The sequence below is a fragment of the Otolemur garnettii genome, unplaced genomic scaffold (genome assembly GCF_000181295.1).
Source record: "Otolemur garnettii isolate 467f Iridium unplaced genomic scaffold, OtoGar3 scaffold00140, whole genome shotgun sequence".
NCBI lineage: Eukaryota > Metazoa > Chordata > Mammalia > Primates > Galagidae > Otolemur > Otolemur garnettii.
The window spans coordinates 4218631-4246490 of record NW_003852535.1 but is presented as its reverse complement, the minus strand read 5'-3'; the positions used below and the strand labels follow the sequence as shown (position 1 = coordinate 4246490).

Sequence of the window (27860 nt, the reverse complement as noted above, 5' to 3'; positions counted from 1 at the left end):
CAATGCCCAGCTATTTTTTGTTGTTGTTACGGTTGTCATTGTTGTTTTAGCTGGCCCAGGCCGGGTTCAAACCGCCAGCCTCAGTGTATGTGGCTAGCGCTCTACCCACTGAGCTATGGGCACCACCCTTGAGCGGCTAGTTTTTTTTAAGAAATTAAGGAAAAACTGGTTTTATGTTTTTCCTTGCCTGATTTTTATAGACAGGTTTTCTTAAAAGCAAGACATTACTTATCAGTTCCCTTCATGCTCCCTCCATTTACAGGGTATTTCAGCTAAGAGGGTTGTGGGGGGCCAGTGGAGAGCACATCTCTGGACACCTACTTTCTTACTCTTTTGCAATACCAACCCCCTTCCATTAACTGGCCTTTTAATAAGGCAGTTGGATTTGATGTTTTTTGTCCTGATATCTGGGGTCAGCTCCAATGTAGCACATGGTGGCTGTCTTAGCCTTTCCTTAACCATAGATAAATAGGGACAGGAGAGCAGATAGGAGAGTAAAAGCAGGATTTGTTTGGGCAGAGAGAGAGGGGCACTTGGGGCAGCTGCTATTTCTCCCTGATTCAGGAAGGCAGGTGGCAGTGCCTGTCATCTGAAGCCTACAAAAGACCATTTGTAAGGAGGATGATTGATACTGGGATTGGCTATAAAATGTGGATTTATGGGGACATCCATGCTGTGTGTGAGGAACGGGGAGACAATGAACAGGCTGAGTAGAAGGGCCCTTATTTTTGTAGAAATGAAGCTGGGGATTAGAGTTTAGGATGTGCAGCCCTGGGGAGCAGCCGTATGCAGGGCAGGCCCTGGTTCAGGCACTGGCTGATTGTGATTGGGAGTGGGTGCTGTGTCTCTTCCCCTGTCAAAGATACCAGCCCTCCACCCTGAGCCTTTGCACCCTTTATCCCTGCCTTTACCAGACACAGCCACCATGGGGACAACAGCCCCAGGGCCTATTCACCTGCTGGAGCTCTGTGAACAGAAGCTTATGGAGTTTCTCTGCAACATGGACAATAAGGACTTGGTGTGGCTCGAGGAGATCCAGGAAGAGGCTGAGCGCATGTTCACCAGGTGAAGGCAGGGGCACACTGATGGGGTAGGGAATCTAGGGGCTACCTGGGCTGCCATATGTGGTCTTGGGGACAGAACAGCTCCACTTCCCCACCTGACAGGCAAAATGACAGCCTGTCAGGCATCCCTCCTGAGTGCCCAGTGTGCTGGGGGCCTGACTTAGTGTCATGGAAGAAGGAGAGGTTAGAGTCTGTTGCCTGGGACTGGGCCTCTCAGGGTGTGAACTTGCTTGTCCGCCACGTCTCTGGGAAGACACCCTGATTGGCTGGCAGGTAACTTGCACATGACTTTGGAGAGTGTGGTTGGTACTGGTCACCCCAGCTTGACCTGTCACTGCCAAGAGATGGGTAGGGGCCAGGTCAGGTAGGAGAGTGGTTCCTAGGCAGCCTTAAATGTCATCCTCTTTGTACCAAACAGAGAATTTAGCAAAGAGCCAGAGCTGATGCCCAAAACACCTTCTCAGAAGAACCGCCGGAAGAAGAGACGGGTTTCTTATGTTCAGGATGAAAACAGAGACCCCATGAGGAAAAGGTAAGGGGCAGAGGTGGGTGAACTGGGCAGGTGGGCTCTGTGGAGCCTTGGTGCCCTCTGGGAGAGTTTGGTTCCAAGGGTGTTGATTGGAAGTAGCAGCCTACAGGGCTGGTGATGGGTACCGCTGGGCCATGCTGAAGGGCCAGAAAGGGTGGGAAAGAGATGCATGACCCAAGACCATGGAATCCATAGTGTTCCTCTGTGCTTGTGGTGGGGCAGGTGTGTTTGATCTGAGTCTTGGAGGATGGGAAGGATTTTTAGAGGTGGGACAAGAAATAGAAGCTGAGCTTCTTTTAAGCAACCAGAGGTGTGGACCAGGCAGCTGGTCTCCCACTCTCCTGTCACCATTCTTGTTATATGATTCCCGGTAGAATTATAGGTGGGGTCTTGGGGTCAGGCCTGTGTGTAAACCCCAGCTTTGTTCCTGAGCAGCTGTATGTCTGCAGGTTAAGTTTCCACCTCTCTGAGCATCTGTTTTCTCATCCCTAAAGTGGGAGTAATGGCACCTACTTGTCAGGGCTGTCTTGTGGATTAAGTGAGAATATGTGTAGTTTTCAGCAGGGTTTGGTGTGGCAGAATGTGACTTGAGTTAGTGAGAGGTTTGTGTGAATTTAATCTTCCTAACAGTTCTCTGAGGACTACGGCATTGTCCCCGATTTATGATTAGGAAGACTGAGGTTTACATAGGAATGGCCTCAGAACTAGAGGTGGCAGATGGCCTGGGTTGGAACTCAGATCTTTTGCCTCCAAACCTGTTAATTCATATTCCATCCATGCTGGTGGCTCCTGGGGAGATGGGTGTGCCTAGCATGATTCTTGGGATGCCCCTCTGCCCTCTGGGGCTGTCTCAGCCTCTGCTCTGCTTCCTCTGGCAGATTATCCCGAAGAAAGACTCAAAGCAGCCATCGGAGCTCCCGGTGCCTCCGCAGCAAGGACAATGTGCAGAAGCTTGCCACAGTGGTAGGAGAGAATGGCTCTGTCCCGCGGCGAGTGACTCGTGCTACGGCCGCAGCTGCAGCTGCCACTGTGACATTGGCTGCACCTTCACCCACACCTGAATCTCCTACAGTGCTGACCAAGAAGCCTGAGGACAGCCTTGCCCAGGGCCAGCTGGTGCCTGTGGTAGAGATAGGCATCAGTGAGCGCCAGAGTGCTGAGCTCTGCATCACCCAGTCCAAGTCCACCCAGGCTGTGTTTCAGACTCTTTCCCCAGTCTCTGCTTCAGCCACAGCTGTAGCCCCGCAGGGTGTACTGCCATCAGATGAAGAATCAACACCCAAGAAGACAGAGACTGGGAGACTGGAGTCTGTCGCAGTGAGCACCCTCATGGCTACACCCCAAGACCCCAAGACTCGAGGGGTCGAGACAGGGCGGTCTGTCTCTAAGCTCAGGATAGCAGGGGTGTCCCCAGGCCCACGAGACTCTCCTGGCTCTCTGGACTCTCCATGGCGGCAGCGGGTGCTGGCACCCATCCTCCAGGATAACTCCTCAACGCCCACAAACTCCCATGCGGACACTCGGTCAGTGCGGCGTAGCCTGATCGCCCCATCCTCCCCAGCTCCCCAAGTCTCGCTGGCCCAAAAGTATTCCCTGGTGACTCAAGAGGAGCGTACTATCCGGAGGGCAAGCAAAAGACTTGCCAAGAAGGCTTTCGAAGAGCCAGCAGTCTCTGCTCGTGTCATCTGTGAGTCTGGGCAGCTCAACCATGTTGAAGGTGTGGTGGGTGGTCCTTGGTGCCTGGCTCAGATGGAGAGTTTCTGAGAGACCATCTAGCAAGAGTTGTCCATAGATCCCTCTGTGATGATGCAGATGTCCCATATTGTGCTGTGCTGTGTGGTAGCCACTAGCTAACCATACTGGCCATTATGTTCTCAAAATGTGGCTAGTCTGATTGAGAAACCACATTTTGAATGGTATCATGTTTTACTTAGTTTAGATTTAAATAGCCACATGTAGCTACCATATTGGAAGATGCAGCTTGAACCCAACCTTCTTGTTTTACAAATGGGGCTGGGCGAGGTGACTCACACTTGTAATCCTAGTGCTCTGGGAGGCTAGGCAGGGGGTTTGCTTGAGCTCAGGAGTTTGAGACCAACCTGAGCAAAAATGACACCTCATCTCTAGTAATAAAAAAACAAATGGGGAATCTGAAGTTGGGGAAGGTTGGCTGCAGTGTCCCTATGGTTAATGGTCATGTTGAAGCTGGAATCTGGGTCTTTTTCCCTAGGACCGGTGTTTTCCTCCCCACCCCTTTTCTGTAGGAGCTGTGTAAATTCTTTAAGTTTGTGTGCTGCCTCCTTTTAGCAAAACTTTGGCCTAGAGATAGGAATTCTCAGCAGCTCATTCTGAGAGAACAGATGACTGAATATCTGATGAGAGGCAGGATGGGGAGACCCAAGATGGCCCTGGAACCGACGGCTTGGGTTTGGGTTCTCACTTAGCTATTTACCCACCCTGTGACTTTGGCAGGTTTTAGAAAACTTCATGGACCCCAGTCCTCACCTGTTGACTGAGGGTAACAATAGCATCACTTCAAAGGGTCACTCTGAGGTTTTTTTTGACTAACCCACAGTGTAGATTGGTACCTGGTGTGTAGGAAGGGCTCAGTAACAGTGGCTGCTCTTGTCATCATCAGATCTCAGTTTGGGGACCTTGCTTACGGGAGTAGGTGTGTTAGGAGCCACAGAAGAGAGACAGGGCCAGTGGCATGAGTAGGTGGGGTCTGAGTTTGGAGGGTTTGAAGGATGAGTGCACTTTTGCCAATGGGAAGGATATGGGGATAGATGTCCCTGGGAGAGAGAATAGCTTGTACAAAGACCGCAGGAGCTGAAACAGCAAGTGAGGGGGTATCTGGGCCGCATGTGCTTCACTTGGAGCTTGGGCTTCACCCTACTGAAGCCAAGGAAGTGGCCTGATGACAGTGCTTGATGACAGTTGTTGGGAGGTTCCTGGCACCTTGTGGAAGTGGCCAAGAGGAAGAGAGAGAAGAATGCAGGGAGACCAAGTAGGTAACTGCTACAAGGGTTCAGGCCAGAACATGCACATAGCAGTGGGCCGATAGGAAGGATAAAATCAGCCAGGTTTTACGTTAATTTATATAAAATAGTAGCTGGCATCTGCCTGGCACTTAAAGATTTATAAAAAGTAAAGGTTACTTCATTTGGGCCTTGCCTCAGCATTGTTAGCTTGCTAAGATTCCCCCACTTTACAGAGGAGGAAACTGAGACTTAAGGAGGCCGTGGAATCTGTAAGTTGGGAAGTGAGGCTTGAGCCCTGCATGTTTCATCCTGTCTGGAAAGGCAGGCACTTGCAGAGGAGGCCTTATGGAAAACCCCAGGCAGTGTTTGTTGGGCAGGGTCCATCAGGCAGGTGAGGGCATCTCACCTTGGCAGGTGTCTCCCTGGCCGAGTCACGCTGCCTGGGGCTTGGGCATGTGCAGATGTGCAGTCTGGCACAGTGTCCGTGTTTGGATTCTCAGAAGGACCTCGGTGGTTCACGTATGCCTTGGAGATCTTCTCAGGCCTGGATCTTCTCCTGTGAAGGAGTTCAAGGGGGTAGGTGAACCTGGAGGGCTGGCCAGGCAGCACGGACACACAGATCTGCAACTCGTAAGCCCTTCTGATGGCCGTTCCTCCTTGTCCCCTTCCCTGCTTATGGTGGGATCTTAATTTGGTACATGTGACCCAAGTCTATCTGACTGCAAGCCTGACTTTGTCAGCCTTTTTGAAGTGGAAAAAAGAGGGAGAAGAGGAGGCATGATGCAGGATCTGAAGTCACACAGACCCCGGGTAACCTTGGACACACCCCTTCCCTCCATGTCAGTTCCCCGTCTGCGAAATGGTGACATTAACCTGCTTTGAATGTGAATAGAGAACCTATTCTAGTGCTTGACTGTGGTGCATGCTCAGTAGATCTTATTTAAACAAAACAAATTATAGGATCCAGGAACAGCCAGTGTCTCTGGTGCTCAGTATAGGTGTGGCCAGGCTGACCCTAAACAAGGAGCTATAGGATTTGGGGTGGTGATGGGGTAGAAGGCTTCCCAGGGACCTTCCTGACCCCAGGCTCTGGGGAATGGCTCAGAGCAAATCTGAGGTGGGATCTGGGGTTGGGTTCTTCCTCAAAAAGCTTTTGGTGCCAGGATTTGAGTGCAACTTGGTAATTTTGGAGGGGAAGGAAACACCTGCAGTTAGAGGAGTGGGGAAATGAGATAGGCTGGCAGTTAAAGTGGGTGTGGGGGTCTGGAAACCAGTGTGGGTGCTGGGGTGAGGAGCTGCTTTGGGGGGCATAAGGCCCCTGGCCTGGTGTGCACCTGCTTGAGAGGGCTGCTGGGCAGCAGTTCTGTGTTACTTAGGCAAGGGACAGGGCCACTAATTCACGGCTGTTGGAGGGTCCTCTCTGGGGCTCCTGGCCACCTGTGCATTGGGGAACAGCCCAGCCTCCCGGTCCCTCTGCCAGGCCTTAGGCCACCTACCTGCCACCAGACTGGCTCTGAGGCCCTAGTGGTAAAAGATGGTGCAAACATTCTAGTCCTTGTGCTATATAGTCACGTGGGTGTCTGTCTTCTCACCCTCCTGCCCCCTCATCAGGGAGCCCTCAGGTGGTGGCACTCATCCCCCTTAACCACTAATCTGGCCCTGCAGCTGGTCCCTTCACCCCCAGCTTGACTCTTACACCCAAGAAAGGTTGTGCTTCCCTTCTCTCTATGGCTGGCCAGTTGTTGTCCCTCTTTCCCTGGGACCCTGGACACCCCGGTCTCACCCTGGATGCCTCCCAGTCTTACGTCTGGCCATGCGCCTGTGGCTTGGGGTGTGCCAGCCAAACTGGCCATCTTTCCGTTCCCCCCAAAACCTTCCCTGCCTCAGGGCCTTGGCAGGAGCTTTTCCTTTTCCCCAGCTAGTGTTGCTCAAGTTTTGGTCTTAGTACCTGCTTCCAATTCTTAAAATTATTGAGGACCTAAAAATGCTTTTGAGGATGAGGTTGTATTTCTTGATAGTTACTGCATTAGAAATTGAAACTGGCCCAGTGCAGTGCCTCTTGCCTATAATGCTAGCACTTTGGAGGCTGAGGCGGGAGAGTTGCTTAAGCTCAGGAGTTAGAGATCAGCCTGAGCAAGAGTGAGACCCATCTCTGCTAAATACAGAAAAACTAGCCAGGAATGGTGGTCCATACCTGTAGACCCAGCTACTTGGGAGGCTTAGGCAGGATGATTGATCACTTGAGCCCAGCTGTTTGAGGTTGCTGTGAGCTACAAAGCTATAGCACCCAGTGTGGCAAGAGTGAGACTTTTTGGAGAGAGACCTCAAGTTGTCACCCTGGGTAGAATGCTGTGGCATCACAACTCACAGCAACCTTCAACTCCTGGGCTTAAGGGATTTTCTTGCCTCAGCCTCCCAAGTAGCTGGGACTACAGGTGCCCGCCACAGCGCCTAGCTATTTTTTGGTTGTAGTTGTCGTTGTTTGGCAGGCCTGGGCTGGATTCGAACCTGCCAGCTCTAGGGTATGTGCGTGGCGCCTTAGCTGCTTGAGCTACAAGTGCTGAGCCCAGAGTGAGACTCTGGTCTCAAAAAAAAAAAAAAAAAAAAAAAGAAAGAGAGAAAAGAAGAATTAATTAAAATTGAAGAATTTAAAAATATTTAAAATACTATTTATTTTTATTTTAATATTAAAAATGAAAGTAGCCAAATATTACCTGTTAACATAAGGTTTTGACTGGCATTATCTAACATTTTGCAGATCTTTTTAATGTGTGGCTTAAAAGAGGAGGCAGATTCTGCATTCAGTTTGGTGCATTTTGCTGTTTGGGTTCAGGTATCAGAAGGAAATCCGGCCTTACACAGATGAGCAGTTAGAAAAGGGAGGACTATCTTGGTAGCTTTTTCAGATAATTATAGGTATTCTTTGTTATCACACCCAACACAAGCCTTTCTTAAAGGCTCATTGCAGTGTGGGATCTGAAATATTTAATTCATTGTAATTCCACATTGATCTACCTTGCATTTTGAATGGATTTTTCAGCCATGTCTGATTTTGTAACCTCTCGGCCATTTGGAAAATACTAGTTCACCAAGTTTGGTACATCTTCTAAATCTTGACACACTTCATTATACTGGGTGCCCCAAAGGTCACCCATAAAGTCATCATACATAGGGAAAATGGGAAATTGTATCTAAATGTATGTTTATTTACAAAATAATCATTATAAAATTTTACAAAGAGGTAGCCAATATGTAGAGATTTTTTTTATTTTATTTTTTGCAGTCTTTGGCCGGGGCTGGGTTTGAACCTACCAAATTTGGCATATTGGGCCAGTGCGCTACTCCTTTGAGCCACAAGCACCGCCCAAGAATATTTTTTAATTATTTTATAAACAAATATTGTCCACATGTATGTTAGATGTTTTATTTTAAGAGGTAAGAATCACTTCATTTATTTGTAAGAAAATGTCTTCCATAAACGCAAGATTGACCATAGTTTGTTGGCCGTTTTTTTTTTGAAATAGTTTTTGTTGCCCAGACTGGAATACAGTGCAGTGGCCTCACCATAGTTGACTGCAGCTCTCAGCTGCTGGGCTCAAGTGATCCTCCTGCCTCAGCTTCCCAAAGTGTTGGGATCATAGGCACGAGCCAGCATGCCTGGACTGTCAGTTGTTCTTTTAATTAACATAGTGTTTTAATTAAAAATAATGTTTCATGAAAAAAAGTGGTTAGTTCAGCTGGCAGGATAGAGGCACGTGCCCTTCACAGAAATCTGGGTCTGCAGCATCTTGAGTCCTTCCCACTCTATCACACAGGATAGTAGATAGACATGTACTTGCATATAGTTTTAATAAAATTGATAGTTTTATGCCTTCGTCAAAAACATTCGTCAGTGCAACTGGCCATTTCCTGCCTGTGAGTGTGCAATCTGGGGCTAGCTCAGGCTTCAGCAGCTTTTACCCCATTGTTCTTGTGCCTGCCTGGCAAATGTCAGCACAGCAAAAAGGGAAAATGATATTTTGGTGTTATAGTGAAAATACTTATGTCCTTATGGGTCCTGCAGAAGGGTCTTGGGGACTTCTAGCGGTAACAGAATATACTTTGAGAACTGCTAGCCTGCACAGCTCCCACCCCCACACTGTTCCCCTTTTGTCTGTAAAGTTCTACATAGCAGATCTTACAGGCCACCTCAGGTGTCCCCATTACAGGCTTTCAGAATTTTCTGTTCTCTTCTGTCATCACATTATCATAGTGTCGTTGATAAGATTTATTTGATTATTGTTATCAAGACCAGATAGTGATTCTGTTTTACTCACCAAGAAGTCCCTGGCGCCTGGCTCCAGACCCAGTACATAGAAGACAATCAGTGAGCATTTGCTGAATGAATAAGCTGCTTTGTGTTGGGCCCGTTGCTGGGAGTCAGGGGCCTGGAGCTGCATCAGACTTTGTCCCTTTTCCCAAAATACCAGTCCAGTGAATAAGCCGAGATGTGGCCTCACACAGGTGTGTTCCCAGCTAGGAAATAGCAGGGACATAAAGACAGCAGCTCTGTTGAGGATGCTAGGGTGCATGCGGAGGGTGAGGGCCTAGGGCATGGTAGGGCCTCCCTGGCTAGTGCAGGGAATGGTGGCCAAGTTCCTGCTGGAGGTTGATTTCCTAGACCTCTTAGAGTAGTACTTGTCTGGTTTCTGATGGCATCTTTTGTTCCTTTGTTTTCTCCCTCAGGTCACAGTTACCTAGAGAGACTTCTGAATTTTGAAGTGCCCCAGAAAGTTGAGTGAGTTCAGTTCCTAGGCCTTGGGGATGGCCAGGGACAGTGGGGCTTGGGGAGGAGAGACAAACTCCAGAACTAGAAGCATTTCTTGGGGCTGAGCCCTTCCCACTGACTGCCCAGGGTCCCCTCTTCCCCTCTGAGCCTGGCATCCTTACTCTGGGGTAAGGTGTGGGCTCTTTTGGCTGGGGATGGGCCAGCGCAACCATGAGAAGCCATGTTCAAGTTGGGGTGGGTAAAATGGGAGTGCTCTAGGATTATACTTAGTGTGCTTCAGGTCAGAACACTGATTCCTTTTCCTGGAGGCCATGTCCTCCCATCACTAAAACTAGCCCCCTCCCTCCTTCCTTCAGAGCAGAGGGATCAGTGCTTGGAATGTGGGTGGGAGTGGGGTAGCTGGGCAGACCTGCTGGCTTTGCTGGCCCCATGGTAAAGAGATGCTTAGGCCTAAGAGGTTGAGACAGAGCTGGATGGAGGGCTCATGGCCTGAGTCAGAGCTCTGCTGGGGCTGAGAGGAAGCCAGGGAGCTGCTGCCTATGAGCTGTCCTCCCATCTGCAGGGGGCTGTGGGTTTGTGGCCAGGGATTGGGGAAGAGCTTGGACTGGCTGGGTGGTCCCCACAGTGTCCCTGCTCTGCTTTCAGCCCCAAGGAGGAGCCCGGCAAGAAAGCTAAGCCTACAGAATTAGCAGAGCCAGAGGTAAGAGCAGGGGTCCTCAAACTTTTTAAACAGGGAGCCAGTTCACTGTCCCTCAGACCGTTGGAGGGCTGGACTGCGGGCCCTGGGATGAGTTGGCTGCTAAGCAGGATAGGCAGCCACAGCGGGCAGATAAATGTCCTAGGCAGGCCGCATGTGGGCCGTAGTTTGAGGATGCCTAGGTAAGAGGCAGCAGGCTGGGGAGGAGGACTCAGGGGCCTCCAGGACTCCTGCTCTGCACTGCAGCCATCCTGGGCCTCAGGACCCCTAAATCATTGGTTCTTCCCACAGTCTCCTGAGAATGATGAGAATAACTTAGGGCTCCACAGTGCCACCAAGACTGCCCTTAGTACACCCAACCAGAAGCCTACAGCCAGCAGCCAGGAAACACCCTCTGGAGGACAGCAAGGTGAGTCTTCCTGGCCTGCGTGCAGATCCCCAGCTCTGCAGCTTCCCTGGCTCCTTGGCTTGACCTCTCTGGGATGAGGAAGCCTCCTTTTCTGGGCTAAAAGACCAAAGGTAAATGAAACTGGGCTAGGTGGGTGCATAGATCTCCTTCGTCTATGGTTTCTTTCCTACCTTTGGGCTAGAGCTGCTACCTAATGCCACATGAGTGGCCATGACTGGATGGGTCAGGACTCGGAAAGAGCCTGAACTGGGGTATTAACATGACAGTGCCAGGTCAAGGCCTTGAGCTTGGTACCATGGTGCAGCAGGAAGGTTCACCTACCTGGCCCCCTGTTTTGTCTGTCCTTTGTAGGTCCTTCCCTGTTGAAAGAGGGCAGGAGAGCTGTGGGCTCTGGGAGCTGGTCCGGAGCCTGCCTGACCCTGCAGGCTGCTAGGGGCAGGGAAAGTCCTGGGATGGGTCTCACATCTCTCTGGGAAGGGTGCTGCTCTCATTGGTGAGAAGAGGGATGTAGCTGTGAGATCTTGGACATGGCTTTCTCCTCTTTACAGTAGGGTCGGGGGTAATGGTGTGCTACTGCTCCCAGGGGAACTGTAGCAAGAAACCTTCAGGGTGAGGGGTGCTTTCTCCTAGCAGTGAAACAGAATATAGTGACCCTGTATATTCCCCTCTTGTCACTGCTGTACCAGCTGAAAGGGCCAGGAGGTGTGGGATTTAGAAGCTATGCAAGGAGCTGTTAGAGCTGCAGCTCTGTGAGGCATCTGCACTCAACCCTCAGTGTTAGAGGTGGGCATGGCCATGGCTGGGGCCTCCTTGATAGGACTGTCCTGCCTTGCTATGCTTGTCACAGAGGCCAGGCATGGGGGACCAAGTTGGGCTCTGATGTCTGATAAATCTCTTAAGGCCAGTCAGGGCTAAGGCTGATGTTTCTGTGACTGGCCACTCTGGGGGCTGCCAGGAAGGGAACTTTGCTCCTTCCAAGGCTGCAGTTGCCAGGGCACACCTTCCCCTAACCCTTCTTGGCCATTCCTCTGCAGCCTTGCTGAAGTTGTTGTCTTTACAGAGGCCAAGACTGACCAAGTAGATGGACCCAAAGAGCCACCTCAGAGTGTCAGGTTTGTACTGGGAAGGGTGGGTGACTGTTCCAAGGGGCCCCGAGGGACATGACCCTGAATCCTCCCTCAGAAAGGGTGGACAGTGGTCAGTGGTTCCCTAGACTCTCGCCCAGGGTGTGGCTTTATGCTCTGACTTAACAAAGGAGTTGGCTGCTTGATGCAGGATAATGTGTCATTCACACTGTCCTTCGGCAGCTTCTTGTCATGACCTTGGACTAGTCACCTCTATTTCTCTGAATGGGCAGCAGAGGGTTGGTGAGGGAGACCCTAGCTCTCTGTAGTCCCTTTTAGTCTAAAGGCCTATGGCGTGGGCCCAGTTTTATTCATATGGGTGACCTTGTGTAGGGTGTGTCTGGGGCTATGGTGGTTTATCCTGTGCCCACGTTGCTACCTGTGCCTTGGCAGGAGGAAGCGCAGCTACAAGCAGGCGGTGAGCGAGCTGGACGAGGAAGCACACCTGGAGGACGAGGAGCTGCAGCCCCCCAGGAGCAAGACCCCTTCCTCGCCCTGTCCGGCCAGCAAGGTTAGCCAGGGCCCTGCCCTCCTTTTGTTCCCTGTCCTGCCTGTTGAATCCTGACACTCATCTTGGTCTGCAGGTAGTGCGTCCCCTCCGGACCTTCCTGCACACGGTGCAGAGGAACCAGATGCTCATGACCCCAACCTCAGCCCCCCGTGGCAGTGTCATGAAGTCCTTCATTAAGCGCAACACTCCCTTGCGCGTGGACCCTAAGGTGAGGGGGCCGTGTCCTAGGTCATGTGGCCATTGGCTCCAGCCTCTCCCCTAGACTGCTAGGAGTAATGTGGGTCTGGGCAGAGGCGGGCAGGCCTAACTCAAGCCTCTGAGGCCACAGCTGCCTTGACATCTGAGCACATTGTCTCAGATGTGCTCAGATCATATTCCCTGATCCTGTGGGCTCTGGACTTTGGTCCAGAAGCTTGGCCAGCTCAGTGTGAGCCCTGGGTCATGGGTTCAGAGCTGAGAAGTTGCAGGACTGGCCAAGCAGATCTCTGCACTGCCTCACCATCCCACGGCCCCAGGGCCCGAGTGGACTTTGTGAGGGGCACATGTGCACACCTTCACTGATGGGGCTGAGGGTTGGATAAGAGGAAAGGAGGGGGCGCTCTGGCAAGTGGGTACAAGCCCCAAGATGCTGGCCCAGCCTAGCATGTGACCTGCCTTCCAGGATGCCCCCTGCATGGCCATTAACTTTCAGCTTTTTCCTTTTCTCCTCTCCACAGTACAGCTTCGTTGTAAGTAAAGCCTTTTCCTGTGTGGTAACCTAGCCTTACCTAGCACTTACCCTGTGGTAGCCCTGTCCCTGTGCCACTAACAATTCCTAAAGACGCACTAACATCATATCTGGAGGGCAGCATCAGGAGTGTGGGCAGTGAGGGGGGGGCGCACTGGCTGGAGACACTCAGTGAGGCCCTCTTTGCCCTCACCTCTGCTCCCAGCAGGAAGCAAGGGGGATGTGGCCCCTAGCTGTTCACCAGAGCTACAGCTTGAAGATGTCCCTCACAGCTACCTCCCTCCTCTCCAGCAATGGGCCTCCCTCAGGGTCTGTGGGTTTGTGAAGAGAACAGACAAGTCATTTCTGGTCCCTAGAGACATTGAGATTTATTGGGTCTAGGCTGGCATGGTAGCTTATGCAGGTAATCCTAGCACTCTGGGAGGCCGAGGCTGGTAGATTGCCTGAGCTCGGGAGTTCAAGACCAGCCTGAGCAAGAGTGAGACCCCATCTCTACTAAAAATTAAAAAAAAAAAAACAACTAGCCAGGTATTGTGATGGGTGCCAATGGTACCAGCTGCTCGGGAGGCTGAGGCAAGAGGATTGCTTAAGCCCAGCAGTTAGAGGTTACTGTGAGCTTGTGACACTACAGCACTCTTCCCAAGGCAAAAGAGTGAGACTCTATCTCAAAAAAAATAAAGGGGGTAAGGGGAGATTGATTGGGTCACACACCCGTGTAGTAATCTTGAAGCTGAGGGGTAGTAGGGAAAGGGCAGTCTGAATTTGTCTGAAGCTGGAGGCTGAGTCTTACTTTGCCAAGTGACAGAGGAACTGCCAGTGGTGGCATCTGGAGACAAACCGCAGGAGCTGTTCTCTTCTCAGATACCTCAGAGCTGAGGTGAGCCAGGCTACTAGCTATGAGCAAGGGGCCTCAGAGAGCTGGGGCCTGCTCAGCTCTCGTCCCAGCTCCCTCTGCCAGTTGCCAAGTCTACAGCCATTTTGCCGCTTTAGTTCCTGCAGCCTTTTTCCTCCCGGCCACACAGTGATGTCCTGTGGCAGCCGGGAAGATCTGTGCGTCCAGGTGAGGGGCTTCCCAGCACCTGGCTAGATAGGCGCTGACTTGCTTTCCTTGCAGACACGCCCATCCCTTTGGTTGGACCTGGTGATAGCATGCCTTCCCCTACATCACAAATGGGCTGTGTGGTATTGTTGACCTATTTTCATGCCAGGCCATTGCCAGGCACCTGGGCCCATATTCAACAGAAGACTTAGACTTGTTCCTCCTATGAGTGGCCACCTGTGCCCCACCCAGTCTGATCAGAGCCTTGTGGGTCATGTGGGTGTGACTGAGAAGCCCAGGAAATTGCCCTTTCCTGGTTTGGAGATCCCAGGTCTCTCACAGGCATCTGGTGGATGTGGACAGTCCTTAGTTAGGAAACTGAGGCCCAGGAGGGTCACAGGGACCTTGGGGCTTGGGACAAGTTTCTTAACCATTGGGCCTAAGTTTTCTGGTCCACAAAGAGACCAGTTGGGTACTTCATGGTGGTTTGGTGAACCAGAGAATAATGGTGTCAATCAGCTAGTGCAGGGCTTGGTATCAAGTATCTACCATTGGTTAAGCGGTAGAGATTGCTCAGGGGAGGCCCCTGATGCAGATGGAACTGTCTTGCTTATTTCCTCCCACCCTTTACTTTGGCCTTGAGGGCATCCTCTGGAGAGCAAGGACAACCCACTTGTGCCGGTTGGAAGAGAGGAGAAACACATATTCTGTTAACACTTGGCTTAGTACCTATAGCTCAGTGACTAAGGCGCCAGCCACATACACCGGAGCTGGCAGGTTTGAACTCAGCCTGGGCCTGCCAAAAAACAATGACAACTACAAACAAAAAATAGCTGAGCATTGTGGCGGGCTTGGGAGGCTGAGGCGAGAGAATTGCTTAAGCCCAAAGTTTGAGGTTGTTGTGAGCCATGATGCCATGGCACTCTACCGAGGGTGACAAAGTGAGACTCTGTCTCAAAAAATAAATAAATAAAATAAAATTGGTTAACACTCAGCTTTGGGATTAAAAATCTGCAGTGCTGAGCCTTGTTGACAGCTGGAGTCTTGTTGGCACTTTGAGCAGGAAGAGGGTGAGGGTAAGGGATGGGGGTCTGGGTAAGTGTGCCTGGTACCAGGGGGCATTTACTTTCAGGGCACTTTCCTAGCAGGAGAGTTGGGGGTGGGGGAGCGTAGGATGGGAAAAGCAGGATTGGGATCCTGCCCTTTTGCTGTTCTTCCCTGGGCCTGGTAGTTGCCAAGCTTAACAAGCTTAAGCAGGCCACCCCCACTCTCCACGTGCATCCCCTTAAAAGCCAATGTCTACCAGGCCCTTCCTGTGTCCAACTTGGCTTCCATGGCTCCTGTATCTCTTCCCATTTCTCTGTTCATCTTCTAAAACATGTTTTAAAAAAAATTATACCTATAGTAAACTGGACTTTCTGGGGGAGTACAATTAAATATGAATTTTAACATGTGTATTGATTCCTCTAATACTACCACATGGTGATAGAGGACATTTCCATCACCCCCAAAATGCCCTCTGCTACTACTACTCCTTTATAAGTCACATCCTCCCCCAACCCCTGTTCTCTATCTCTGTATTTTTATCTTTTTGAGGACGTCACATAAATTGTATTAACTCATGAGATGCCTTTGGAGATGAGCTTCCTTTACTCAGCATAATCTTCACACCCACCTAAATGATTACAGTTGAAATGAGTTTCTTTTATTTTTATTTTTATTTTTTGTAGAGACAGAGTCTCATGTTATCGCCCTCAGTAGAGTGTTGGGGCGTCACACAGCTCACAGCAACCTCCAACTCCTGGGCTTAGGCGATTCTCTTGCCTCAGCCTCCCGAGTACTGGACTATAGGCGCCTGCCACAATGCCCGGCTATTTTTTTGTTGCAGTTTGGCCGGGCCGGGTTTGAACCCACCACCCTCGGGTATATGGGGCCGGTGCCCTACTCACTAAGCCACAGGCGCCACCCTGAAATGAGTTTCTTAGAGACAGGGTATAATTGGGTAAGATTTTCTTTCTTTCTTTTTTTTAAAATTCATTCTGACAATGTCTTTTATTTGATGTTTAATGATATGTTTGGATTTAGGTCGACCTTTTTGTTTATCTGCTTGTTCTCTTTATTTTTCCTTCTGTTTCTTTTTGTCTTTTGCAGGGAGTTACTTGAACATTTTTTTAGTATTCCATTTTAATTACCTATTGTGATTTTGTTATCATTTTGGAGAGTTTTTCAGTGGCCCATGTGGGCCACTTAAGTTCTATACTTAACTTTTCACAGTCTGTTCAGCATCAGTGTTTTACTTGGAACATAGAAACCTTACCCTGCATCTGTCTTTGCCTCTTCCCTGCTGTATGCTCTGGTTGTCTTATAAATTACATCTATTTAATATATACATAGACCCATTGACCGTCCCATTAGACATGTTATAATTTTGACTTTTGGCTGTTGAATATTTTAAGGAACTTCAGAAGAACAGAATTTTCTGCTTATCCACGTATCAACCATTTCTGTTGCTATTCCTTTGTTCCTGTTGTTTGTGTTTCCTTCTGATACTGTTTTTCTCCTGCCTGAAGAACTATCGTCATTCTTTTAGAACAGATGTGCTGATGAGTTCTCTAGTTTTCCTTCATCTGAGGATATTTGGTTCACCTCTTATTTCTGCAGAATATTTTCACTGGATATAAAGTTATTTTCCTTCAGCAAGTTAAAAACGTCTTTCTGGCCTCTGATTCTGATGAGAAGTCTTTAGTCATTCAAAATTGTTCCCATACAAGTAATGGATCCTTTTCTTCTGGCTGCTTTTTTATTTTATTTTTTGAGATGGAGCCTCAAGCTGTTGCCCTGCGTAGAGTGCCATGGCATCACAGCTCACAGCAACCTCTAGCTTCTGGGCTCAAGTGATTCTCCTACCTCTGCCTCCCAAGTAGCTGGGACTACAAGCGCCTACCACAACGCCTGGCTATTTTTTGTTGAAGCCGTCATTGTTTGGTGGGCCCGGGTTGGATTCGAACTCGCCAGCGCTGGCGTATGTGGCTGGCGCCTTAGCTGCTTGAGCCACAGGCGCTGAACCTCTTCTGGCCGCTTTTGATGTTTTTCCTTTGTATTTAGTATTTAGCAGTTTGATTATAGTGAATCTGGCCATAAATTTCTTTGGATTGATCCCATTTGTGGTTGGCTGACCTTGAATCATAGGTTTGTATCTTTCACCAAGCTTGGGACATTTTCAGCCATTATTTCTTCGATTTTTTTTTCAGCATCCCCCTTTTCGCCTCTCCTTGTGGGTGCCAATGACATGAATGAAGACCTTTGGTATCGTCCCATTGTTCCCTGAGGCTCTGTTAATTTTTCTTCAATATTTTTTTCTCTTTGTGCTCTGATTGGACAATTTTTATTGTTTTATGTTCAAGGTAGAATGTGTGTACTCCCATCTTACTCATGACCAGAGCCCCTTCTCTTCATGTTCAGGAGGATGTATTACCTTTGAGCCAGGTTTCTAGGGGGAACTACTCTAGTTAGGATGAGGGCGAGGGTCCACGGAGAAATTGACTGTAGCCAGTACAGGGAGATAGAAGTGGCTATTTGATACTGAGCCCTGCGATGGGAGACTGGTGGGAGCCAGGTTGGGGGTAATGGTTAGGGGCCCTCAATCTGGGGTGAGTACCACTCTTGTCCTTGACCAGGGAGGTGCTGACTTGAAGCCCGGCCTGTCCCTGCTGGTTGCCCGCTGCTATGGCCGTGTTCCTGGGCCTTTCTGGGTCTGCCCTGGAGAGGATGCCAGCATTAATCTACTACTGTTTAACTACTAATACTTTTTAAAAGTTGTTTTTAAATTTGTTAACACAGCCGTATCAGAGGAAATTTGGAAAATAAGGGAAAGAATACTATCCCTAATCTGTCTTATCAGCCTAAGTAACCTCTGTTAGCATTTGGAAATTTTTTCTTTTGTTTTTTTCAACTATTATTTTATTTATTTCAACTATTATGAAATATGTTGATATGTACAAAGGAATGTGTGTACACATATAGTATATAATTATAACACATAACTGTAACAGATTAACATTGCACTACCTCCTTAAATAGAATGTTAATTATAACTTTCAAAGCTGCCTTTCTGACCTTTTGTAAGGGACATTCTTCCCTCTTTTCTTCATTTTTTTAAGCGCACTGTTTATGTAGCGCATCAGTCCAATTTTGAGCCTGAATTTTGTGCTGCTTACGACCTGGCAGGGTTGAGGGCACTTGTGACCCAGGCCCTTGGGTGTGAGGCAGTTGGGTGCTCCTGGGAGGAGGGATGAGAGCCACCCACCTTGGTCTGGGTGAGGATGGAGGGAGTGTTGGGGGCATCTCTGCCTCTAAGTCTAACCATTCTGATGCGGTTGCCCATGTGTCTGTGTGCCGCTGGGGCCTGTGAGCAGCCTTGGGTGAGGGGGCTTGTCCTTGCTCACGTCCTGCTCCTCCCCTGCCCTTCCCCGCCCTCCCCCCAGGAGAAGGAGCGGCAGCGTCTGGAGACCCTGCGGCGGAAAGAGGAGGCCGAACAGCTGCGCAGGCAGAAGGTGGAGGAGGACAAGAGGCGGCGGCTGGAGGAGGTGAAGCTGTAAGTGTCCCTGCTCCCGGTTGACCTGCCCCAGCCTTGGCAGGGCTCCCGTGACTCCTCTGTGCCCCACAGGAAGCGTGAAGAGCGCCTCCGCAAGGTGCTGCAGGCCCGCGAGCGGGTGGAGCAGATGAAAGAGGAGAAAAAGAAGCAGATCGAGCAGAAGTTTGCTCAGATCGATGAGAAGACCGAGAAGGTGTGGGCCTGGGCTATGGGAGGCTGAGCCTTGGGTAGGCTGGGCCCTGCTGGGTTGTAAGCAGTTGATTTGGCTGCCTGAGGGTTGAAACTGGACCCCTTGGAAAGTTGGGGTTTTGACACCCTTTACTCTTCTGTGTTTGCCCCACGGACCCTGAAGGAGCTAAGCTGAAGGTTGAAGCACCCAGCTGAGGGTTTTCCCGGCAGGCCTTTGCGGGTTGGTGGTCTCATGCTCCTAGGCCTCTTCTTCCCTGGGCTGTGGGGGAGCAAACCAGATGCGCTGGGCCGTGGAATGCCTGTCACACAGGGTTCTGGGAGCAGGGCTGCTCCAATGGGCACATGTGGGTGACCTTTGCAGGCTAAGGAGGAGCGGCTGGCAGAGGAGAAGGCCAAGAAAAAGGCGGCAGCCAAGAAGATGGAGGAGGTGGAAGCACGTAGGAAGCAGGAGGAGGAGGCTCGCAGGCTCAGGCGGCTGCAGCAGGTGCAAATGCAGGTGGCCTTGGAGAGGGGTTGGCAGGACAGACACCTCTCATACCATGGGGACCTGCTGGGTACCGGGAAGGTTTATCAAATGCCTCCAGGAGGGGGATGGTGACTGAAACCTGCCTTCTATAGAAGTGAAGTTTAAGGGTTAAGTACACACACTCTACTAGACTTCCTTTCTCAGTGCAAATGCATGTGACCTTGGGTAGGTGACTTGGCCTCTCTGTGCTTCCATTATGTCAAGAAGCAATGGTATCTACATGGTAGGGTTGTTGTGAGGATTAAATGTTAATGTTTGTTCCCTACGTGATTACTATTATGACTGATCCCTGAAATGTTCCACTCAGCTCTCCCTGGGGACTGTCAGTCTTACGATTTTAGGGGAATGCAGATCTGTCATTAGGGCTTTTGTTGCTGATAACCAAGGTTGCTTATTTACTCTGTGCTAGGCACCATTCTGTGTGTTGTGCATATAAACTCAGCAGCTCCCTGTGGTGTAGGGATGACTGTTGTCCCCATTTTATGGATGAGGAAACCTTAAACCCAAAGGCATTAAATGGATTGCCTAGCGTCACACAGCTGAGTTTGGCCCCAGAGTCCCTCATATGCTAAATCTGCTATAGTAGCAGCAGCTGAAGTTGTCACAAGATGCCTTCGTAGCCTGGTGCTGGCGATTCTTGCAGGGCCTTGCTTGGGAAGTCCCTCAGTTTTGCCCCAGTGTTGGTCAGTGTGAGGTTCCAAGGAACATCCTCTCTCTGCATGGCTACTGTCCTGCCTCTCTGGCCCAGGCCTGGCCACGATGCCTCACCGTGCTCTCCATCTTAGGAAGAGGAAGAGCGGCGGCACCAGGAGCTGCTGCAGAAGAAGAAGGAGGAGGAACAGGAGCGGCTACGGAAGGCGGCTGAGGCCAAGCGGCTGGCCGAGCAGCGTGAGCAGGAACGGCGTGAGCAGGAACGGCGTGAGCAGGAACGGCAGCTGGCTGAGCAGGAGCGCAGGCGGGAGCTGGAGCGGCTCCAGGCTGAGAGGTGAGGGGCCTGCTGGCCAGGCAGCGCCTGCCTGCGGTTGTGGCCCTCACCTAGATACAGTCCCTTCCTCCACTTGGGGGTTTGCAAGTGCTTTTCTGGGCTCTAAACCCAGAGGCCCATGCCTAGCGGGCTACCTGGCTGGTTGCAGGAGATTCAAGGAGCAATGGGCGGGTTTGCTCTGGGCTTGTCTTGGTGCTGCCTCCAACCACATGTGCTGACCCAACTGACAGAGCCAGGGATCACAGGATGAGCCAGTATTTTTCAACAAGGCCACCATGGGTGTTTGGGGCAGGAGAGATCTTTGTGGTACACTGCAGGACCTTTAGCATCCCTGGTCCCTGCCTTCATCCGTGGTGATAACTAAGGTTGCCCCACCAGCATTTCCAACTTCCCCCCATGGGGAACCATGGATCCAGGAGTGCTGAGGTCTTCCAGCTCTGCAGATGCCGTGGGCTCTGTTTGAGAGACGGGAATTCTACGTGTAGTTTCTAGGTATCTGTCCAAGGCCACTCTGTGTCTGGTTCTGCTGAGTCCGGGGGATACTGAGGGAGATAAGCCACACTCACTGTCCCCAGGAGATACGTGTGGGAGCCTGTGCCTGTGGAGAACTGCTGGTGGGTGTGTGCAGACACACCTCTCCTGCCTGCGCCTGCTGGGAAACAGAGTAGTTCCTGGTCCTTTGGGCAGACTCAGAGGTAGAAGTTTGGGAATGGGAGAAAGTGAGGGGGCAGTTAATGTATGTGGTTTAGAATTGCAGGGTGCCCTGCCGGGCTTGAGGGTGATGGTGCCATAGCTGTAATGTTGGCGACTCTGGTGGGTTCCAAGCTACAGCTCTACATGTTTCCTTGTTGGCTTCTCACTTGAAACCCTCCATGACTCCACTTCACAGACGGGAAAACAGGTTCAGAGAGGTTCAGTGACTTGCTCAAGCTCACGAACTAGTGCATTGTGGAGGTGACTCCAGAGCCCATCAGTAGCCCCTCCCTTGCTTCATGCTTGGAGCCAGGTGTCTTGTGCTGCGGGTTCAGATGAATAGAAGCAGCATGCAGGGGTGGGGAACTTGTGGCCTTTTGGTTTTTGCTTTTTTTTTTTTTTTGGCCAGGGCTGGGTTTGAACCTGCCACCTCCGGCATATGGGGCCAGTGCCCTATTCCTTGAGCCACAGGCACCACCCCTTGTGGCCTTTTGGATGTATCAGAAGAGTGTACCATGAAGGCTATGTTAACCAGTTTGGTGAAAATATTTCAAATTGTGTATGGAACCAGCACTCTGTACCCTATGACTGCATTAAAGTACACAGCTATGATTTAATAAAATAAATAAATAAAAAAGAAGAGTTTAGGCCTTTTGACTAAATCCCAATTTTATAGAGCAAATCCTTTTAATAAAGGGATTTGTTCTGTGAAGTTTGGATCATCCCATTTGATTCTCGAGACGACTCTGGAGGAAACATGTTACTATCTCTATTGTGTAAAAGTAAAGTGAGGCTCGGAGACTTAAGTTGCGAGGAGGAGTGGGGGCCACGTTTTGGTAGACTGCAAAGGTCACACTCCCTGCACCTTCAGGTGTGCTCATGCCTGGCCTTTGGGGCAAAAAAAGCACAGCCATTGGCTCAAAGCTGGGTGACCATTCTGCCATCTCACCATCTAGGGTGTGTGCTGCTGGGCCTGGCTTCTTTCACAGGGCCAGGAGCCGGATCAGGGCTCTGCTTCCTGACCTGACAGGCTCTTGCTTGTTCCTCAGGGAGCTGCAGGAGAAGGAGAAGGAGAAGGCACAGCGGCTGCAGAAGGAGCGGCTGCAGAAGGAACTGGAAGAGAAGAAGAAGAAGGTAAGTGGGGCTGGTGGCTCCCATGGGGTCTATGCTGAGCTGGAGGCTGGTCTGGACTCCTGCTGCAGGGGCTGTGTGGGGAGGGCAGGGCAGGGCAGGGCAGGGCATGGTTCTCTAACAGCCTGCTGCTACCTGGGTTCTAGGAAGAGCAGCAACATCTGGCTGAGCGGCAGCTGCAGGAAGAGCAGAAAAAGAAAGCCAAGGAGGAAGCAGAGGCCCGTAAAGCCCTGAACATGACTGTGAACGTGCAGGTGTGTACTGGGCCACAGCGGAGAGGCCCCTAGGGCAGGGAGACCCCACTCTGATCATTTTGTGCGTGGGCAGACACACACATTCTCTCTCTTGAATACTAATACACGTGCGTATTTTTAAGTGGGCACATACAATCTGGCAGCTTGGTTTTCTTATCCCTTTTTTCCCATTTACTCTATTGTAGACATCTGTCTAATTTCCACATATGTAAATTTATTTTTAGTGGCCTCGTAGCAGGCAATTGTGCTGAGATTTAGCCAGTCCCTATTGATGTGCATTTAATCTATTTTCTGTTCAATCTTCTGTTACCAAACAGAAGATAGTATGAGGAAGCATTTCATAGCAGCATAGCTAAGATATTGAAAACTTGGAAGTTAGTAATGTCCACAATGGATGGTAAGTTGCAAATCATGGAGTCCCCTGGAGCCGTTCCCAGGAGGTGAATCTATACACACTGATCTGGGAGAAAGTTTGCTTAACATGCAAAAGGAAGATACAGAGGCATGTATGTCCTATGACTTTTTATAATTGAGAAGTGACCCCTGAACCTTTCTGTTTTTTCCTGTGTGGTGGGGGAGGGGAGGTAATCGGCGCCCTCAGTGGTGAGATGCAGCAGAGCAGTGACGGGTAATTTTTTACAGTCTCCAGTTTGTACTTCCTATCAAATGACACCACGAGGGTACAAGGGGCCTCCCAAGATCAACCCAGATGACTATGGGATGGATCTGAACAGTGATGATTCCACCGATGATGAGTCACAGCCCCGGAAGCCCATCCCTGCCTGGGCCAGAGGTGAGCAAGGCCAAGGGCCCTGGAACTAAGGGTGGGCAGTGGCAGGTGTTGTGCGGGAGGCTGTTGTGCCTGTGGGCTATGGCTGAGGCATTGGCCCTGGGCCTGTAGCCAGGGGATAGTAGGGCACCCTGTGACTGGTAAATTTAGAGTCCTACCCAGCAGTGCTGAAGACACTTGGACCCACATAAGCAACTCTGGGCAGTAAAAGAGTTGAGAGTGGGGGTGATAGGGTTTAGGGACAGTGCTTAGAGCTGGAGATGGGGTTGCCAGCAGCTGGGGAGGGGTAGGACTCCTGAGGAGGGGTGTGAGTACCGGAGCAGGATTTGACCTGGGGTTTACAGGCCCTAGCATTTAAACAAGAGCATGGGTAAGTGAGACTGTGCTGCCTTAGGTCGGGGTACAAGGCCTGCCAGAGTGTGGGCGGGGGTGGTGGTATATAGTGGGTGCTTTGCAGCATTTACTGAGCTGGGAGTCAGGTTGGGACACAGACTCCCCGGACAGAAGGGCTTGGAATCCTGTAGCAGGTCATGGCTCCACAGAAGGCAACATTCCTTCAGCAGTTTTGCCTCATTTGAACCCCACAGTAACTGGAATCTGACTTAGTCTCTTTAACTAGTGTCAAGTCTTGTGGGAGGTGGCTATGAAGCCACCTCATCATAGTTGATCTTAACAGTTCCCTCATCTGTGAAATGGGGGTGATGGGAAGACACAGCTGAGAAGGTTTCTTGAGAGTGATGTGGGTTCCTTAGAGTGGCACGTGGTGCCAAGCAAGGCCTACGTGCAAGTCCCCCCGGTCACCCAGAGGCCCCTGCAGCCTGCACCCTCTGCACCTTAGGGCCTGTGGGGTTGATGAGAAGGTGGTTGATAGTGGTGTCACACGCTTGAGTTCTGGAGCCGGACTTGTCTCTGCACCTTGCTCTGCCATTGTTAGCTGTGTGCCTTTGAGCAGATCTCCCCATTGTAGTGGGGACAATGAGCTCATGAAGTTGAGGGTTCAGCCTGTGTCTGATTCACACAAGCTATGAGGACTTTGTGCAAGTTAAGCTGCTGGCGGAGGCAATGAGAAGAGGGAGTGAGAGTGTTCTCAGCGTTTGTATCTGGATGCAAGCAGGAGCAGGGCCCTGAAAGAGACATGCTGGGCTGGAGAGGGTGGCAGGGGATGAGGTGGCTCATAGCCCCAAAGCAGTAACCAGCCCACATTCCCCTGCAGGTACTTCGCTCAGCCAGGCCATCATCCACCAGTACTACCACCCCCCAGACCTTCTGGAGCTCTTTGGAATCATTCTCCCGTTGGACTTGGAGGACATCTTCAAGAAGAACAAGCCCCGCTACCACAAACGAACCAGCTCTGCCGTCTGGAACTCGCCACCCTTGAAGACCTGACCTACAGCCTAAAGAAGCACTGAGGCAGGTCCACGGCCTTGCCAGGGATCTCAGCTCCTGTTTGTGTCCGTCTGTCCATTTCTGTGTTGGTCTGGTGCCCTCTGCCTGGTATGCCGCTGCTGGGAGCTTGGTCAGGTGTACATATCCCTTCCCTGTGTTTCGGGCATTTCTGCTGCAGGTGGAAGGTGCCCCCAGGTCTGTTTGGAAGATGGGCTTGGTGGGTGGTTGGGGAAGAACTGAGCCCAGCCCCACCTGGCCCGCAGACAGCACTCTGTAAATAGACTGTTATAACTTCAGCTGCATTTTAGTATTTTAGTCTCTGAGAGCGAGATTAATAAAGTATATTCCTTTACAGCTGCTGTTGGTATCATGGAAACTGAGGGCCTTAGCATGATCCCTGGTCCCTGGCCCTGTAGCCATGTGTCTTAGGCATCAGAGGGCTGGAGGACCAAGGCACTGTCCTATCACCTGAGTGTGCGTCAGGATCACCTGGTGTGGGGGTCCCTCTCCCAGAGTGCTGCTAAGTGAGTGATCCTATTGCCCGGACTACCCTGAGGGACACTTAAGTTACTTTCGAGATGAGGCAGGTGCAGCTGCTTCCTGTTCTGGGGCACTCCGTTTGTATAGGGGAGCTTGCTAGCAGGCACAGCTTCCTTCTGGCTCCACTGAATTTAAGGTAGAACCTTCTGGCTCCAACTAGGTTTTTAATAGCCTATGCTGCAGTGGAGATATGGGCCATGAGCTGTTGTCCCCTGCAGCTCAGTCTGCTGAGCAACAGCCAGTGCTGGGTACATCCTGCTTGGGCAAGAGCAACCTCTGCTTTTCTGGGCTTCCGTGCTGCAAACACTCCTCCAGAAGGTTTGGGAAAGAAGGAAGAGCAGGTATAAGAAGGGAAGCAAGAGGTTGCAAGCTATCCAGATCCAGGTTATTGTCCTGTCTGAGCTTTTGGGAGCTTGATTCTAAAATCTGGGCAGCAGCGCCAGAGCTAAGCTGTGGCCCTTACTGCGCTCACACCCCGGCCAGCAAAGCACAAAGTAGCTTACGTGGCCAACCCCAACCACATCCCCACAATGACAAAATTCGAAATTCTGGGTTTTCTCAACCAAAGTAAAACACACTGCATATTGCAAGGAGGGAGTGAACTCAAGTTTCTCATAAAGGGGAGCCTTTAAAGTGTTTTTTAAGCAATTGCACCCTCATTGGGTATTTGGCTTTATTGCAATTTATTAAGCCTAATAGTGGATATGAAGGCAGACGCTTTGATTCAGGTTGAGTTGCCTAAATCCATGAAGCTTTAATCCTATTTGCCCATAAACATACACAGACTCATCCACCTACATTGCTTTTCTCTTTAATCCCTATTCTTTTGCTCTTAAGATGTAGGAGAGTTGATAATACCAGATTAATTCCAGGTTAACTATTCTGGGGTTGCCTATGAAAGAAGAGGCAGTAACTCACGAGTGCCGTGGCATTTTCAGGATCTCTGCTGATTTTCCTCCCAGCTTTGCTCCTGGCCTGAAAGGCTTGGGTTAAGTGGGGAACTGGTCCCAGAGAATCAGAGCCAGGCAACTTGAAGAGTGTTTGGTGTCTCTGAATTGTGACTTGAGAGTAACAGGCAGGGACCCTTCCGGGAACTCACTCTTGCCCTGTATTCCCCTGGGATGCTGTAACAAAATAAACATAGATTATCTCCAAATGAGGGCTCCTATAACTAATTGCTTTTTTTTTTTTTTTTAATCGAGACAGAATCTCACTTTGTCACTCTTGGTAGAGTGTCCTGGTGTTATAGCTCACAGCAACCTCAAACTGTTGGGCTCAAATGATCCTCTTGCTTCAGCCTCCCAAATAGCTGGGACTACAGGTGCCTGCCATGGCACCCAGCTACTTTTTTAAGAGATGGGCTCAGGTTGGTCTCTAACTCCCGAGCTCAGGCAATCCACCCACCTCAGCCTCCCAGAGCAATAGGATTGCAGGTGTGAGCCACTGCACCCAGCTTAACTAATTGCCTGAACTCAGAATTGTCCCAGAGGTCCAGTGAAGGGCCAGGAAACAGGCCTGGAGGGTGCAGCCACCATTGTGGGAGTTAGCAGGGAATTGGGCAGCTTAGAAGGCTCTTGGCCAGTTATCTCCTAGTGTAGTCATTTGCATGTTTGTGACAGCCCTAGATGATATTTATTGAGAGCAGGCACTGTGGCTTAAAGAATGACTTGAAGCTTTGCAGGCAATCTGTAAGCTCAGGTGGTGATCACGGCTTCATTTGGTCAGCAGTTTATCAGAGACACCTTTTGGGGCTGAGAGAGGCCAAATTCAGCAGCTACTTGAGTGGCCACCATGTTTCTTAAAGGGACAACTTTTGTGGCCCCCAAACCTCTTCTTACTCCAATCCCCTTACTGACATCAGCACCACACCACCCTCCCAATCAGAGCACCAGCCCTCGCTCACCTGTATGGCAGACCCCAGAGCAGGGAGGGGCCTCATCATGAAGGCGATTGCAGTGCTTTTATGAAAGGAGCAAAGAAAAGGCCACAGCAAGGCAGCTGTAGATTGAGATAGTGATGCTTGTGGGAGCAGAAGTGTGTTCCCACTCAGGCCCAGTCCCAAGGCTCAGCTAGGAAGAACTCCCATGTGGTGCCACTGGCTGGCCCTTTGGCACTTGCGTCTCCTACTGAAGCAGATTGAGGAACCCAGCATGGCAACGAAAGCCAACTCCATCTAACCATGTTCCTGGGATTGTTTTAAAAATACAAATAACCAACCTTTTTTTTTTTTTTTTAGGGACAGAGTCTCACTTTATCACCCTCTGTTGTAGAGTGCTGTGGTTTCACACAGCTCACAGCAACCTCCAACTCCTGGGCTTAGGCAATTCTCTTGCCTCAGCCTCCCAAATAGCTGGGACTATAGGCACCTGCCACAATGCCTGGCTTTTTTGTTGTTGCAGTTTGGCTGGGCCCAGGTTTGAACTCGCCACCCTCGATATATGGGGCCGGTGCCCTACTCACTGAGACACAGGCACCACCCCAAATAACCAACCTTTAATTATAAAGTGCCTATTGTCTGCAAGGCACTGGGTAAGTGCTTTGCCTTAGCTGTAACCCTCAATTGCATCTTTTCTCTGAGTTGAGGGGTGATATTTTTGTCTTCAGAGTTAAAGTTGCCTATTGTGGTGGCTGACACCTGTAATCCTACCACTCCGGTAGGCCAAGGCAGGTAGATGGCTTGAGCTCAGGAGTTCAAGACCAGTCTGAGCAAGAATGAAACCCTGTTTCACTAAAAATAGAAAGACTAGCTGGGTGTGGTGGCCGGTGCCTGTAGTCAGCTGCTTGGGAGGCTGAGGCAAGAGGATCTCTAGAGCTCAAGAATTTGAAGTTGTGGCTCGGGGCCTATAGCTCAACCGGCTAAGGCGCCAGCCACGTACACCTAAGGTGGCGGGTTCGAATCCCCAGCCCGGACCCGCCAAACAAC

At 50.5% G+C, this 27860-nt stretch overlaps 1 protein-coding gene across 1 annotated transcript in view; it reads left to right on the top strand.

The window, feature by feature from the left end:
- INCENP (inner centromere protein) overlaps positions 1 to 24714 on the top strand; it is a 27456-nt gene extending 2742 nt beyond the window's left edge. The window contains exons 2-18 of the mRNA XM_012810652.2: positions 915 to 1065; positions 1483 to 1596; positions 2472 to 3280; positions 9300 to 9351; positions 9988 to 10042; positions 10331 to 10448; positions 11509 to 11560; positions 11966 to 12083; positions 12157 to 12291; positions 18334 to 18443; positions 18516 to 18636; positions 18994 to 19116; positions 19944 to 20143; positions 21886 to 21970; positions 22114 to 22221; positions 22864 to 23014; positions 24225 to 24714. Coding sequence (XP_012666106.1) covers positions 926 to 1065; positions 1483 to 1596; positions 2472 to 3280; positions 9300 to 9351; positions 9988 to 10042; positions 10331 to 10448; positions 11509 to 11560; positions 11966 to 12083; positions 12157 to 12291; positions 18334 to 18443; positions 18516 to 18636; positions 18994 to 19116; positions 19944 to 20143; positions 21886 to 21970; positions 22114 to 22221; positions 22864 to 23014; positions 24225 to 24397 — 2664 coding nt within the window. The 5' untranslated portion in view covers positions 915 to 925 and the 3' untranslated portion in view covers positions 24398 to 24714. The remainder of the gene's footprint in view (positions 1 to 914; positions 1066 to 1482; positions 1597 to 2471; positions 3281 to 9299; positions 9352 to 9987; positions 10043 to 10330; positions 10449 to 11508; positions 11561 to 11965; positions 12084 to 12156; positions 12292 to 18333; positions 18444 to 18515; positions 18637 to 18993; positions 19117 to 19943; positions 20144 to 21885; positions 21971 to 22113; positions 22222 to 22863; positions 23015 to 24224) is intronic.
- The last annotated feature ends 3146 nt before the right edge of the window (positions 24715 to 27860 follow it).